Here is a 16,524-nt window from a genome sequence, read left to right on the forward strand (position 1 = left end):
AGACCCCGCCCCACCGCCCGCGCCTGCGCAGCTGCACACTGCACAGTGCACCCGGCCCTGCAGGGCCCCGGTGCTCGGTGGTCGGTGGTCGGTGGGGAGCAGCTGCCTTCGGACCTCAGCTCCCAGCCACCCCTCCCAGTCACACACTCGCCCTCCTGGACAAGTCTGATCCCCCTTAGCCGCACCCTGCTTCTGCTGCGTGCCCGCTCCCTGGCCGGTGGGAACATTGCTCTGTGGGCTCCTGGTTTGGGGGCCCTTTCTTTGCTCCATTTGTTCCCTCCGGCTTCCCAGAGAGGGGCCAGGGAGCACTCCCTGGGCCTTAGGGGGTTCAGGCCCCATCTCATTCTGACATGTACCACTGCGGTGCCCAGGCAGCAGCAGGTGTGGCCCATAGAGGGGGCTGCTGAGCCCTCCAGGACACTGTCACGAGGCAGGGCTCCCACCCACTCTTCTGCCTTCCTTCAGCTTACCCAGTCCCTGTCCGAGGGGGGGCGGCCCTCTGGGGTGTAGGAAGGCAGGCGGGTATTGGAGCCCCTGCCCACGCTGCCCTTACCCCGGGATCTGAGCCGTGCAGTTACAGACATGCAGCAGGGTCACCTGTTGTCCAGGTGAGGCCCGTGTTCCCCGCGGCAGCCACCTAAGGTGGCCTGGGACGGCTCCCTGCTTCCGCTGTAGGCCTGTCTCCCCCACCCCCCACGGGGCAGTAACAACAAGGAGCTGGCCCTGCCCGCCCCCACCTCCTGCTCTGCCCCACCCCCAAGGTTCTGGTTCCGTCTCTCCTCTGCTCACAAACCGCCTCTGGACAGTCCTGCTGCTTTGCCCAGTGTTTTGTTCTTAAGACAACTCAGCGCCTCCTCCTCACTGCCTCCCTCTGTGCCGCCCGCATCCCTCCCCGGACAAGGGGGCTGGAGCACTGACACCCAGGCCCACGGGAGGCAGGGCCTCAGCTCTAGGGTACTGAATCAGAGAGAGGCAGCCGTGTTTGGCCTGCAGGGTGTAGAGGCTGCCATTTTATAGCTCATCTTGGAGCTCCGCCTCTGGTTTCCTATTTGTAGTTACTTGAATAAAAAATATCATTTTCTGGAAAAAGAAAACCTCGACATTTCCCATATGCATTGAAACTTTTTATTAAGTGAATGTCAGGGCATTACGGTGCAGCAGGTTAAACCACTGCCTGTGACGCTGGCGTCCCGAATGAGGCCAGTTCGAATCCTGGTCCAGCTCCCGGCTAATGCACCTGGGAAAGCAGCGGAAGATGGCCCAAGCGCCTGGGCCTCTGCACCTGCGTGAGAGATCGAGATGGAGCTCCTGACTCCTGGCTTTAGCCTGGCCCAGCCCTGGTCACTACAGCCATTTGGGCAGTGAACCAGCGGATGGAAGACCTCTCTCTCTCTCTCTCTCTGCCCACCCCCAATAACTCTGCCTTTTAAGTAAATAAAAAAGTAAAATCTTTTTAAAAAGAAGTGAATGTAACCCTGGGAACCATGTGTGTTAAAATCATGGGCCAGAGTTTCTGGAGGGAATTAGCCACATTCGAGGGCTGGGAGCTGAGGTTGGCACTGGGTAGACAAGGACTGGGACAGGCTTGTGTCCAGATACCACAGGTGACAATGTCGAGGGTGCTGAGGGCCATTGCTCAGATCTGGGAGCCTTTTATAAGCAAAGCCAGCATTATTTTCCTGGAGTCCTCCCTGGGGCATGGCCACAGCAGCAACAGTGTTGGACCCCGGAACACGTACCTATCCCCTCTCACCAACCTTAATATTTGCTGCTACTCGTGTAGTTCTGTTCCACATATTCTAAAGGCATTTAGGGGCCAGCGCTGTGGCTTAGTAGGCTAAGCCTCTGCCTGTGGTGCTGGCATCCCACATGGGAGCTGGTTCAAGTCCCAGCTGCTCCACTTCTAACCCAGCTCCCTGCTGATGGCCTGGGAAGGCAGTAGAAGATGGCCCAAGTGCTTGGGCCCATGCAACTGTGTGAGAGACCCGGAAAAGCTCCTGGCTCCTGGCTCCTGGCTCTGGACCAGCCTAGCACTGGCCGTTGCAGCCATTTGGAGGGTGAACCAGCGGATGGAGGACCTTTCTCTCTGTCTCTCCCACTCCATCTGTAACTATGCCTTTCAAGTAAAGGGAGCCAGCATTCAAACTGGAGAAGTCTGGCTCCCAAAGCATCAAAATACACCAGGATTGTGCCAAAAACTTTGCTTCCCAAACCACAGAGCTCAGGGAGGCATCCCTGCAAGGCCTAAGGTTCTAGTACCTTCCCAGGGTGACCCCCGCCCCTCTGTGTTACCCAAGGAACACAGAACTGATACACAAACCAAACAAGGACACGAACGTCCAATTGGCACTGTTTGTACAACTGGTGCCTGCGTCCACACTGGAGCCCCTGCACTCCATACCTGCCCCCAGCTCCTGACACCAGCTTCCTGCTAACGCTGAGCCAGGAAGCCTCAGGTGATGGCTCGAGTAGTTAGGTGCCAGCCAGCATTTGGGGCATGGACCAGCAAATGGGAGAACTTTCCTCTGCCTTTGTATCTCTGCCTCTCAATTAATAACTCAAACAAAACATGTGTAGTTATATAAAAATGGAAGTTGTGGTCCTGTCTGTCCCCACCAGGTCACTAAGAAGAGGGAGTTGGGCGCGGTACGGCGTCCCGACCACCAGAGGGCGCTCTGGCTCTTCCAGCCGCGTTCACTACCGCCACCCACGTTGGAAGCAGAGCCTGCCTTTCTCGTTCCAGATCTTTCTCAGAGCTCTCCTTGGAACAGCCTGGCTGTTAGATCCGCGGATGCCCGGAGTCGCAGGGATCTCATCGGGGACATCGCTGTGGGCCTCCGCCCCGGGGGGAGCATGAGTCAGGACATCGGTCCAACAGTGTGCCTCGCTCACAAGCTTGTGCATAGTCAAATGTTCCCAAGGGCGCGCACGTGACCTTTGGCTCCTGGGCCGTGGGGTCACCTGGCAGTGACTCCACCCTGGTGTTCTCAGCTCTGCAAAGTCTCCCTCAGAGGCTGCACCCAGGGAATACCTGCATTTTTATCTTCACAATGTTAAGGTTTTCTCTTTATTTACTTTACCTACTTGGCAGGCAGACAGAGAGAGGGAAACAGTTAATCTCCCTTCCCAATGGCTGCCAACAGCCTCTGCTGGGCAGACAGGAGCCAGGAGCCTGGAATTCAATCCAGGTCTTCTGCCTGGGTGCCAGGGACTCCGCGGCTTGTGCCATCGCCAGCGGCCCCCAAAGGTGCACATTAGCAGGGGAGCTGGAACCAGAAGCCAAGCCAAGACTCAAACCCAGGAACTCCAGTCCTGCACGTGGTGTCCCGAGCAGCGTCTGCACTGCTGTGCCGTTCACTCACCCCGGCACCTGCTTTCTGAGCGACATTTCACCCCCGGGTGGGGGGTGATGCCCAGCGGCACAGAGCGCCAGGTGGGTTTGCAGGGTTGTCGGTCAGAGGCTTGCACTGTGGAAGGACCATGCATTCTCTCAGTGCAACCAAGAAGGGGTCCTGAAACCGGAGGAAGACAGCAACGAACAAGACAGAGAGATCCCAGCTCTCTGGGAGCTTCGATTGTTGAAAAGGAGACGGCAGCCAAACCAATGAGTAAGGCAGTGTCTTACTGAGATAAAAGAGGGCAAAGGATAAGGCAGTGTGCTAAGAAAGGGCTGGGAACAGGTTGTTTCTGGATGGCGGTAATGCTACACACATGGGTGCATTAGTCCAGACTTCACCCCAGACACTTAAGACAGGCGCGTTTCACTGTGTGTGGATCTTATCTCAATGCAGTTCTTCTTCAAAGAATGAAGAGTAGCCAGGGAAGGAAAACATTGCCTGGGTGCTCGGGGTGGCCTCTGCCAAGGCGATTGCATCCTTCCTATCCTTACACATGCCTTTTGTGTGGGTGTAATACACAGAGTACCATCCTGTGTGTGTCTCACCAGCCGGCTCTTTTCACTGTCATGGCTTCCGCTTTCCCTGAGTGGACTTGGTTTTATGATGAGTCTATAGACTTTAATATCCTTTCCTACAAATTCCGAATAGGGAAATTATTGCACACGGGGAGACCGATCTTTATTACTGAGACTGGAATCTCATTTAGGAAGCTCATTCAAATCATACTATAATCTTTCAGGATGTCCCCCCAGGAAAACAGTGTTATGGTTCTTGGATTTTTCTGGGGGCAGGGGAGTGCCTTTTTGGAGCATTTTTTCCTTGGAGGATAAAGTAATGTAAGTCAGTATCACTCACCAGGATGCATTTACAGCATTCTCTGTGATAATTCCTGCACCTGGCTTGCCCGGGAGGGGCCGCTGCTGGGATTCCGCCCCCTCCTCTTTGCACAACATGCTGACTGTCACATTGACCCAAAGCACAATGTTAGGGCTCTAAGGATGGCTTAAATTTAGTCTCATAATGCCTAAAATTGGCACTGTTTTCAGCTCAGTTCAGGATGGATCTCTGTGATTAAACTGAGAAAAGCAGGACTCATTTGAATTTTTGGGTCTCAGCTCAAAAGGGGACTGAGTTTAGCAAAAGTGTTATTCACCCTGTTTTGTAGTAAGGTCTTTGGCGATGGCGTGCGTGGGGGCTGGGGGTGGGACTGTGGTGAAGTTCATGGTGTTTGTCGGGGTGAAGAGTCGGTGTCTGGCTTGGGCTCTCTCGATACTTCTTTGCTGTGATTCAGTGTTTGGGGTTTCAGATTAGTGTCATTAAGGGTTAAGGCTCACATGCAGACCAGGAAAGCCTTGGGATAGTCTAATGTCAGTAGGATTTTAGAGTGAAGGCGCACAATCTTTATGAGGAGGGATGTAGGGTTAGGGTTGCGGTCAGGGTGATGTGGATTTCTGCCAGTCTCTACAGAGTTCAGGGTCATTCATTCATGGTTTTTAGGATTCCCAGTAGTCAATGATGGGGTGGGGGGTGGGGGTGGGGATGTCAAGATCAACCATGCATTGGTTTGTTACCATTTAGAATTCATGGTCTTCCAGTTCAGCATCAATGGGGTCCCTGAGTTAGGGCTAAAGTCAAGGTCTATAAACAGAGTAATCGGGGCCAGGACAGGTCATGGGCAAGGTGTCTGCTGCATTGCCTGCTAGGGTTTAAGATTGTTGACTCATGGGGCCGGCACTGCAGCACAGCAGGTTAAAGCCCTGGCTTGAGGTGCCGGCATCCCATATGGGCGCCGGTTCTGGTCCTGGCTGCTCTTCTTCCAATCAAGCTCTCTGCTATGGCCTGGGAAAGCAGTGGAAGATGGCCCAAGTGCTTGGGCCCTGCACCCGCATGGGAGACCAGGAAGAGGCACCTGGCTCCTGGCTTTGGATCGGTGCAGCTCAGGCCGTTGTGGCCATTTAGGGGTGAACCAGTATATGGAAGATCCCTCTCTCTATCTCTGCTTCTCCTTTGCTCTCTGTGTAACTCTGGCTTTCAAATAAATAAAATAAATCTTAAAAAAAATAAGATTGTTGACTCACGAATGTCAAGGCCATTGGAGTTGATGGCACCAATGTCACTGAGACTGGGAGCGTTGACCTCATCAGAGTTAGGCTCCTATGAAACTATTTAAGATCATCTTGGGTTTAGGATCCTTTTGAATCAATTAGGATTGCTTAGAGTGCATTGGAGTCTTGGATCTTTCAGGGTCTGTTGGATGATAGGGGTTTGGAATCATTTAAAATACACTTGAATTTTCAAGGACTCTCTTTGGAGTATAAAGTGGAAGATCTTGTAGAGTGTACTGGGATCTTTAGGGTCATGTAAGGTGGCTTGATGAGTTTAGGGCCATGTGGGATAATTTGGGGCTTAAGATTTTGAGATTGTTTAATAAGACACCCCAGGATGTTCAAAGTTGCTTTTAGGGCTCAGAATTGCTCAGGATCAGAGGATAGTTTCAGCATCCTTTGGAATCATTTGGTTAACAGAGCTCCCAGCTTTGCTATTCAAGGCGTGCTCTGCGGACCATCTGCAGATGCATCCCCTAGGGGTGTGACACAGGGCAGACCCCAGGCCCCACCCAGAGCGGCTGAATCCGAGTCAGCATTCCTCTGTCAGGGGCCTCTCTGGGCTCCCTCTGTGTTCTGTTCTGGTTTAGGCCATTCAAGGTCACGTCCCTGTGTTGGGGCTTTAGGGTTATTAGACACCTTAGCCACAAGGTTGTTTAAATGGGTTCTTGGAGCCAGCGTTGTGCAGCAGTGGGTTAAGCCGCCACCTGCCGTGCTAGTATCCTGGATCAGAGCACTGGCTGCCCTACTTCTGCTCCACCTCCCTGGTAATGCACCTGGGACAGCAGCAGAAAATGGCCCAAGTGCTTGGGCTCCTGCTGTCCATGCGGGAGACAGGTATGGAGTTTCCGGCTTCTGGCCCAGCCCTGGCCGTTGCGGCCATTTGGGGAGTGAACCAGAAGATGGAAGCTCTCTCTCCCTCTCTGTCACTATGCCTTTCAAATAAATCAAATGTATTTTAAAAATGGGTTCTTGAGAATTGTTAGAATTCTTTCTTCATTCAAAATGATGTGATCCTTCCAGTGTGTGTGTGTGTGTGTGTGTGGGCGGTATTACTACAGGAAGTGACTTAAATAATTTGGTTTGTGGGAACATGGAATTAAAAGAGGAGCTTGTTTGTTTTGGTGCACAAAATTTTGAAATCTATGCATATAAGGGGTTTCCAAAAAGTTCATATAAAGTATTATTATATTTTTTTTTGACAGGCAGAGTGGACAGTGAGCGAGAGAGAGACAGAGAGAAAGGTCTTCCTTTGCCGTTGGTTCACCCTCCAATGCCGCCGAGGCCGGCGCGCTGCGGCCAGCGCACTGCACTGATCCGATGGCAGGAGCCAGGAGCCAGGTACTTCTCCTGGCCTCCCATGCGGGTGCAGGGCCCAAGGACTTGGGCCCATCCTCCACTGCCTTCCCTGGCCACAGCAGAGAGCTGGCCTGGAAGAGGGGCAACCGGGACAGAATCCGGTGCCCTGACCAGGACTAGAACCCGGTGTGTCGGCGCCGCAAGGCGGAAGATTAGCCTAATGAGCCACAGCGCTGGCCTATATTTTCTTTTAAGATTTATTTATATGTATTTGAAAGAGCAACAGAGAGAAGAGAGAGAGAGAGCGAGAGAGAGTTTCCATCTGCTGATTCACTGCCCTAATGCCTGCAATAGTCAATATTGGGCCATAAAACTTTTAATTTAAAAGCCAATATGGGGCCCACGCCATGGCTCACTTGGTTAATCCTCCACCTGCGGTGCCAGCATCCCATATGAGTGCCGGGTTCTAGTCCCGGTGGCTCCTCTTCCAGTTCAGCTCTCTGCTGTGGCCCAGGAGGGCAGTGGAGGATGGCCCAAGTGCTTGGGCCCCTGCACTTGCATGGGAGACCAGGAAGAGACACCTGCTCCTGGCTTCGGATCGGCTAGCTCCGGCCATAGTGGCCATTTGGGGGTGAACCAAAGGAAGGAAGACCTTTCTCTCTCTCTCTCTCACTGTCTAACTCTACCTGTCAAATTAAAAAAAAAAAAGCCAATGTAATAGACACACAAAGAATATGTAACCCCATCATGCTAAGGTAACTTTTCTCATAATTGTTTTTTATTTATTTGAAAGGCAACGTGATAGGGAGGGAGGGAGGGAGGGAGCGAGCGAGCGAGCGAGCTGTGTTCTATTCCAGTTTAGGCCATTTGAGGTCATCTACTAGCTCATTCTCCAGGTGGCAGTAGGGGTCAGGGCTGGGCCAGGCCAAAGCTAGGAGCCAGGAACTCCATCCACATCTCCCACGTGGGTGGCAGGAACCCAAGCACTTGGGCCATCTTCTGCTGCCTTCCCTGGTGCATTAGTAGGGAGCTGGACCGGAAGTGGAGCAGCCGGGACTTGAACTGGTGCCCATACGGGATGCTGGCCTCGCAAGCATGGCTTCACCAGCTGTGCCACAGTGCTGATCCCTCACAGGACTTTATATTTAGGCTGCAATCACATTAGTCATGCTCTTTTATTCACTTTACATAGTATTTCCATGTTTCTATTTAAACTTTATAATTATACTTTCAAGGGCTAAATAATATGCATGTGTATGCTTTTTAATTTTGGCTATACTAGTATCCCAGAAGGGAGGAAGAAAGCAAAGGAAAAGAAAAACCTACTTGACTTTTTATTAGGATTATTTGAATCTATTGATAAATTTGAGAGAGCAGCTAAATTTATAATCTGTAAAGGAAATCAATTTTTAAATTTCATTTTCTAATATTTTACTAGATACCTAGAAATACACAGAAATATAATTTTAATATATTCTCATTGTTTTACCAACCTGATAAAATTCCTGAAGTATTTAAAATAATTTATCTGTAGATTACTATGACCACTTTAAATTCAACGTTTTCCCCTTGTTTTATTTGAAAAGCAGGCAGACAGAGACAGATACTCCACAAATGCCTGCAACAGCCATGGCTGGGCCGTGCAAACCCAGGAGCCCAGAACTCAGTCCAGGTCTCCCATGTGTGCGGCGGGGACGCACATTTTTGAACCATCGCTGCTGCCTCCCAGGGTATGCATTAGCAGGAAGCTAGATCACAGTGGAGGAGGTGGGACTCGAACCAGGCACTCAGCGATGGGCTGCAGGGATCCCAAGTGGAAACTTAACTGCTGCACCAACACCTGCCCCTGCCGGTTTCTTTTCACGAGTCACAGACCCTGGAGTTTGCTCCCTTTGCTTAGTTAGCTCAAGAACTTTGGGCTAACTTGAGTGGATGTGTATGTGTGCACACGTGTGTGTGTGTGCATGTGTGTGCATGTGTGTGTGTGTGAAGACTTAGTTTATACCAAAAATTTAGTTAGGGAACTTTTACAATTGAAGCTGAGCGATACAGTCTTTCAAACACGCCCCTCCCTTTAGGATGTTTCCTTGGGCATATTTCGGATTCAGGGTTTTTTATAGCCTGGACATTCACTGTTTGCTATGTGTGGGAGTTCTCATCAGCAGTTTCTTGCCAAAATTATACCCCAGACATCTCTGAGACATAATGACTTCCCACTGGCAAGACAGCCCCACGCTGTCGCAATCTTTCTGCCCTGCATTGCAAAATACCCAAACCTGGTGCCGCAACCCCAGATGGCCAGGGACAGCAGACAGGGGCTTAGTGACTTGCACAGGACATGTAATTTAGGAGTTTTTGAGTTATATGAGTTCCTTATATATGTCAGGGTCTTCAAAAAGTTCTTGGCAAAGCATGTGCTGTGAAGAATACTATAGATTTCAAAATGCTTTTAAACCGAATAAACATCAGTTTTTAAAAATTCATTTAAAAGGCAGAGACACAGAGATTTTCTTTCCGCTGGTTCACTTCCCAAATACCCACGACAGCTGAAGCCCAGAGTCAGGGACTCCATCCGTGTCACCCACGTGGGCCACCAGCCCTGCCTCCCAGGGTGAGCGCCAGCAGGAAGCTGGATCGGAAGAGAAGCCAGCGCCGCCACGGGCAGTCATGGAGATGCAGGCGTCCCGCGTCGCAACTGAACCACCGCACCAAACGCCCATCCCAAAGTGAACTTTCCATTTAATTACATTTTCCCATGAACTTTTTGTGTCCTTTCCTATTTTGGACATTAACCTCGTATCAAGTATATGGCTTGCAAATATTTTCTCCCTTCCTGTAGGTTATTTTTTCAGTTTATGGTTTCCTTTGTTGTATAGAAATGTTAAATATATATATATAAATATATATAATATATATATAAATATATATATATAAACAAATGCAGTGCTGTTGATAATTATAGCAGAACAACAGAGACCAACTGGGACTGTCTCAAACAGAGATTTACACCCTCCAAAGGGCCCACAATTTTACAACTATTTAACATATATGACCTACATGTGTATATATTTATAATGTATATATGTATAATTCGTTACTTACATAAAGCTAACTTACATATTTGCATAATTTCTAGACTTAAATCTAAGTCCAGCCTTTTATTCTGTATGGTCTTAAAAATAGCAATGTCAGTGTCACCCAGTGGCAGGCTTCAGTAGTTTGTGTGTATTCAAACACCCCAGCAACATATTCAAATGTATTCAGAACTTCCCAGGCGTGTCCTGCCAGCAAGCCCTGTTCAGTAATAACTTCATCACCTAAAATAGACAATGCCAAATGATTTCATACAATCTGTTTCCACAGAGCAAGCCAAGCTCTGCTGGCTGTCTTCACTCGAACTTCTTGCTGCCTGGGTCGGGGCTCTGGTGACACCCAAACAGGTGTTTACCTTTCGTCTCTGTTACCTACATCCACGTGATGTGTGCAGCAGGCAAGTCCCGCTGCCTGACGTGTTCACTGCCGGCTCACCTACGTCACCAACTTAGTCAATGCAGCCAGTGAAGGGCTAAAACCTGCAGCTGCAGGAAATTGAAACAATACTCAAGAGAGACAGTGACCGGGGCTGCTGTGGCGGTGCGGCGGGGTTAGCCGCCACTTGTGATCCCGGTGCCCCACATCAGAACGCCAATTTTGAATCCTGGTGCTCTGCTTCCAATCCAGCTCCACGATAATGCACCTGGGAAAGCAGCAGATGACAGCCCCAAGACTTGGGACCCTGCTACCCACGTGGGAGACCTGGATGGAGTTCCTGCCTTCCGGCTTCAGCCTGGCCCAGCCCCAGCCATTGTGGTCAGAGTTAGACAGTGAGAGAAAGAGACAGAGAGAAAGGTCTTCCTTCCGTTGGTTCACCCTGCAAAAGGCCGCTTCGGCAGGATCTGCGCCGATCTGAAGCCAGGAGCCAGGTGCTTCTCCTGGTCTCCCATGGGGTGCAGGGCCCAAGACTTGGGTCATCCTCCACTGCACTCCCGGGCCACAGCAGAGAGCTGGCTGGAAGAGGAACAACCGGGACAGAACCAGCGCCCCGACCAGGACTAGAACCTGGGGTGCTGGCGCCGCAGGCGGAGGATTAGCCTAGTGAGCCGCGGCACTAGCCAAATAAATGTTTTTATTTTTTTTATTTTTTTTTTATTTTTATTTATTTTTTTTTTTTGACAGGCAGAGTGGACAGTGAGAGAGAGAGACAGAGAGAGAAAGGTCTTCCTTTGCCGTTGGTTCACCCTCCAATGGCCGCCGCTGCAGCCGGCGCACCGCGCTGATCCTGGCAGGAGTCAGGAGCCAGGTGCTTTTCCTGGTCTCCCATGGGGTGCAGGGCCCAAGCACCTGGGCCATCCTCCACTGCACTCCCTGGCCATAGCAGAGAGCTGGCCTGGAAGAGGGGCAACCGGGACAGAATCCGGCGCCCCAACCGGGACTAGAACCCGGTGTGCCGGCGCCGCAAGGTGGAGGATTAGCCTATTGAGCCACGGCGCCGGCTCAAATAAATGTTTTTAAAACGTGTTGTATCCACCTCTCTCTTTCTCAGCACTCTTTGGGGCGGGGAGGCATCATTCAAAATTTTATCTTGCTTGCTACCTTTTTTGAGAGCTGAATTCTAATGGTCATTATTTATGCTCCACGGGTAGATTTCTTTCCTAAGCAGACAACTGTCAATCACACATGCAAACTTTATGAACCAACCCTGTTACCCTCTGTGCTAGTCAGAGTTCTCCTGAAACAGAACCAGCAGTGTGTGTGTGTGTGGGTGTGTGCACGTGTGGGCTGGGAGAGAATTTCAGGAACTGCCTCACAGGTGGAGTCCAGAGGGGCCCAGGGGCAGAGTTCCTTCTTCCTTTGGGGCCCTGGGTCTCTGCCTAGACGTGGCTCTCACCTGAGAAGTTAACCGCACAGCAACACTGGTGTTCGACCAAACAGCTGTGTACCGTGGCCCGGGCCAGGCTGACACCCCGAGGTAACCATCAGACCCTCCCCACCCCGCAGGTGGCACTTGGGCCCTAGTCTGAAACTTTTCCCCGGGAGCCCTGCGGAGCTGTCTCCAGAGAAGGCAAGCCCACCCGGGTCTCCACAGCCCTGTGGGGCAGCCTGGAGCCCAGGTTCTAGGCGAAGTCGGCCCCAGGGACCTAATGAGCCTCCCTGAGTGCCAGTGCCCACTGCTTCCCCTGGCCTCGCAAAGGGGCTGCTCTCACGTCCCTTAGGAGGAAGGGCAGCTGGGTCTGGGCCCCTGGGCCAAAAAAATCCAGCGCCTCCTGGGTGCACCTTCACCTTCCCGCCCCGCTCCCACATCGCCACCCCCTCTCCCATGCACAGGGGACTCCTCCTTGGAAAGTGCTTTATTTCAACATCTAGAGCAGGGGTGTTCACACACATCAAAACGCTACAGAAATGCACGGCTCCTGACGGAAGCCCCGCCAGACCACGTGAAGACGCCGAGAAACGGCCGTCTCGAAGTTCAGAACCAAACATCCAACAGGGTCGGGTACCATGGCTGGAAGGCAAGTTAGGATTTTTTTTTTTAAAGCACGCTTCCCAGTGCTCAGGGGCTTCTTCAAAGACACTAATGACTGCACCCTGGGAGCGTCAGCCTGGACACGGGTCTGCAAGGCACCCGGATATTTCCAAGGGTAAACCGAGGCCTTTCCTTCACAGCTTGCGGGTCTCTTGTGCTCAGGGAGACACGGCTGGGTGCTTTAACATCCAGACAGGGCCAGTGCGTCCCATTCCGTCCGGCAGGTGGCGTGCCACGGCTGGCTTGGCTTCTACCGCACCATCTCACCACCTCTGCCTCCGGCTACAACTCAACAGCCCTGCTGCCTGCCCAGCCTCCTCTGCCTCCTGGCTCATTGCTGACGTCATGGTTGGGTGGCCAGAGACTCCCAACATGTTTTGTCGTTTCCCTCTTGGAGGTGTGTGTAACTGTGTCACATAGCTTTGAAATACGATGTTGAGAGTTTTTTCTTGTTGTGCTTTTGTTGTTTGAGAGAGCTTCTTCTAGCTTCTACGGCCCTTTATCCTTCCACTCTCCTGACAACCCTCCAATCTCACAGGAGAGGACTCTGGCCAAGATGGTTTTGCGTGGGGTTCCTCACACTGCAAGTACAAAGATAAAATGTGGGTATCTGGCCGTTCCTAGGAGAGAGTGTTGTGTGCTTTTTTTGGTAGGGAGAGTGGAAAGGTGGAAATGTTTCTCGACCTCAGGTCTCCCCGTTTTTCTTGTGGCTGGGTGGCTGATACCCCGAGACTAGCTGCCTCAACCTCAACTCAGTCGAAATCCAGCGCCCTGGAGGCCAGTGAGCAAACTCCCCACCCACACGCCCACCACTTGTGCTCCACAGCCCCAGCTGCATAAGGTATGTCTCCCCCCCAGTCCCACTCCTGACCTTTGAAAAGTCAAGTCCTCCCTCGTGTTGCCTCCTCACCAAGTGACCTGGCAAACTGGGCGTTTGGCAACATTTCCGCGTGCCAATTAGAATTTTCAGGAACTGGCGATTGGCCTCCAGTAAGAGTTAGGGGTTAGTAATATGCCAGGTGGAGACACTGCCTTCCAGGCCCCTAGGGAGAATTCTTGGGGCCATCAAAGGCCTTGAACAGTCAAGATAAAAACAATGGGAGAAGTTCTCCAAATGCCAAGCCCAGGAGGGGCATTTCATTCATAAACCTACTCTTTCCCATTGATAACAAAGAAGTCCCAGTCCTGACCTCTGCCCTTTGTCCCCCAATGTGTGCCTTCTGCAGAAGCTAGCAGGTGTGTGCTTGAGACTAAGCTCCTCTGGGTTTCCATGCCACACGACCCATGGGGCTGGTGGTGCTGTCCCCACAGAGGCGGCGGGCTGGCTAGGAGACCCCTGGCAGAGCACCAGGGAGCAGCAGGTCTGCTTTGGGAAGCCAGCAATGAGCCCATGGCTGTGAGCTTTCTAAGGAGGCCAGCAGGGAGGCCACCGGTACAAGCAGGGGGCACAGGAGGGTCTCCAGGGCAGGAACAGCTGTGTCGCCATTTGGAGGCACTGACTAGTGGCTCTCCTTCCTTGGAGCAGGGGGTGCGGAGGAGATGGGGGCGCCCCTCCCCCAGCAAGGCTGCTGCAGGAGATCCTGCTCTTGCCTGGTTGACCTCCACAAGCCAGCACTTGTCTGTCCCTCCTCCAACCACACCAGTCACCCCGGGGCCCGCTGCCTGGCAGTCTTCCTGATGGGGCTCCCAGAGGACAGTCGGTCCCTTCCTTTCCCCTCCATCAGGGTCAGCTGTGAGGATCCTGGGTGGCTGCTGGAGACGGAGAGAGGAGCTCCGTCCCTGCTCTGAGGAGCTTCCTGGAGCCCCACGCTCAGAGCAGCCCTCATTCTTGGAGTCCAGTTCCACACGGAGGGGGAGGGCAGCTTGGAAGAATCCAGAGGTTGGAAAGCACAAGGCACAGCCCCAGCTCCCGGTGCAGAGCGAGTCAAGGGAAGACGAGGCAGTGGGCTGGGCGGGAAGGCACCTGTCACCTCTCCACGTCCCTTCAGCCCTTAAAAGGGAACCCAGAAGACTGCTGGCCACCATCCCAGGATGAGCCAGCCAGTTGGTGCCATGTGCTCACCAGAGAGCGCTGTTTCAGTAGATCCTGACTTCAACTCCAAGAAGGCAGAGGCTGGCCACGTGGCATGCCGGGAGAAACGCACACGTTCCAGTCCCCTTGAGCTGGGGACAGGGACACGGTGCATTCTTGGCAGGCTTCTGTAGAGAACATCACACACGCCTTCCTTCTTGACGTGAGCCGAGTACCCAGTGTAGAAGGGCTTACTGCATCGACTCCTTGATAATTCATCTTTTTCTTTCCAAGACACCTGCTCCAGGGGTATGGGGCTGTTCCTTTGTTAACTTCCAGGGATCTCACATTCACCCATCCTTCTAGACAGACATCCAGAGAGAATCTCTCCTAACACACACATACCCAGCACAGTGAGCCTGCAGGAGCCCCTCCGCCTTCGAGGCACGGGCCGACACGTGCAGCTGCTCCCTAGCACTGGGTGGGGGGGATCTCTCCTTTAGCGCCAAGTCACTCAGATCAGCGACTCCGCTGAATTCCCTGCCCACCAGCAGCGCCTCTGCCAGCCTCACAGCTGACTGCTGGGAATTCAACTGCACGTGAAATTATCAGGGAGGCACACAGACACATATCCTGTGCACACATGTATGTGCACGCATGCGCGCGTGCACACACACACACACACACACACAGTTTGGGTCTTAGAACAAAAATCAAAAGTCCTTGCCGAGTCAAAGAAAGAGCAGGGATCCAGGGAAGGGGAGTCGTCCGCTGGTTTCTTCCTCCTGCTCCAGGGAGCACACGAGGGTGGTCAGGGGCTGCAAAGGTTTGCGTTTCCCATGGAAGGGAAGTGCCCAGCTTCCTGTGAGCGCTCTCCTGTCCACGGCAGCCCCGGGGGAGTCTGGACCCCCCGCTTCCTGCAGCTCAGATTGTGGCTGGGGTCTCAGCAATCTCGTCCAGCCTCTGCCGGATCATCAGCCGGAGCACAGTGTATCTGTGGACCAGAAACAGCTGCAGCGGAGGGCAGGCAGCCACACAGCCCTCCGCATGACCCGAGGGACCACCCAGGTAACTCCAAGCACCGGCTGAGCCAGGTAACTGCCCCTTCGCTTCTAGCACTGGCCTACTCGTTAGCCACTTTGCTGCTTACGTTCATGAGAAGGAATAAGGAGACCAAATCCAAATGAGATTATTTGGCTACGGTTGGAAAGTCTCGCGAAAGGAGAAGGAAAAGGTGCAAATGATGACAATCGTGGGGGATCCGCTGTTGAGCTTCCTGTGCCCATGCAGTGTGGACAGTACTTTATGGGCACTGTAGCTCTGACCTCTACCTAGGTCGGTCATACGAGATCGTCAACTTCTCTGACCTTTTGGGGGGCTACAAAATGGCAGCATCACGTGTCAAACTTGTGTCAGCATCTGCATTTGGCGGAAGCCACAGAAACAGAGCTCGTGGGTAAGTTTTGCTTCCCCAGGAGCCCCGATCTACATTCAGCCCTGCAGACACTTGAGTGGGCAGTGCACAGGGCTACAGAGCACATACACCCTATGGTTAGGGCTTTGCCCTGCATGGCAAAAGTCATTCTTAAAGTTCAGGACATAGTAAGTGTTCAATAAACACTAGCCTCTATCACACTACTTATTACTGGTAACAGTAAATATAGCATTGGCTTTATTTTTCAGTGGTAAAAAAAAAGTCAACTATTTTACCATATTTATGAAGTCTGTTCTATGACCAACCATTGGCTTTGTTCTCCAGTCATTAAAAATCTTCAGTTTGGGGCCAGCACTGTGGTGTAGCAGGTAAAGCTGCTGCCTGCAGTGCCAGCATCCCATATGGGCGCCGGTAGAAGTCCCAGCCGCTCCACTTCAGATCCAGCTCCCTTCTAATGTGTCTGGGAGAGTAGTGGAAGATGGTCCAAGTGCTTGGACCCCTGCACTTACATGGGAGACCAGGAAGAAGCTCCTGGCTTCAGATCAGCCCAGCTCTGGCTGTTGCAGTCATTTGAGGAGTGAACCAGTGGATGGAAGATCTCTCTCTCTCTCTGTTTCTCTCTCTGCCTCTGCCTCTCTGTAACTTTGCCTTTCGAATAAATAAATAAATAAATATTTCCAAAAATTCAGTTGATTTTCATGATATTTGTGAAA

General features: G+C 52.1%; 1 protein-coding gene across 8 annotated transcripts in view; it reads right to left on the minus strand.

Annotated features, from left to right (window-relative positions):
• Positions 1–12,174: 12,174 nt before the first annotated feature.
• RASSF2 (Ras association domain family member 2) overlaps positions 12,175–16,524 on the minus strand; it is a 37,332-nt gene continuing 32,982 nt past the window's right edge. For all 8 annotated transcript variants that reach the window (XM_089307245.1, XM_051845283.3, XM_051845284.3 and 5 more), the window contains one exon: positions 12,175–15,370. In XM_089307245.1, the coding sequence (XP_089163371.1) occupies positions 15,301–15,370 (70 nt within the window). In that variant the 3' untranslated portion in view covers positions 12,175–15,300. The remainder of the gene's footprint in view (positions 15,371–16,524) is intronic.

The sequence above is a fragment of the Oryctolagus cuniculus genome, chromosome 11 (genome assembly GCF_051225735.1).
Source record: "Oryctolagus cuniculus isolate XC-2025 breed Fujian yellow rabbit chromosome 11, ASM5122573v1, whole genome shotgun sequence".
In the NCBI taxonomy this organism is placed as follows: Eukaryota; Metazoa; Chordata; class Mammalia; order Lagomorpha; family Leporidae; genus Oryctolagus; species Oryctolagus cuniculus.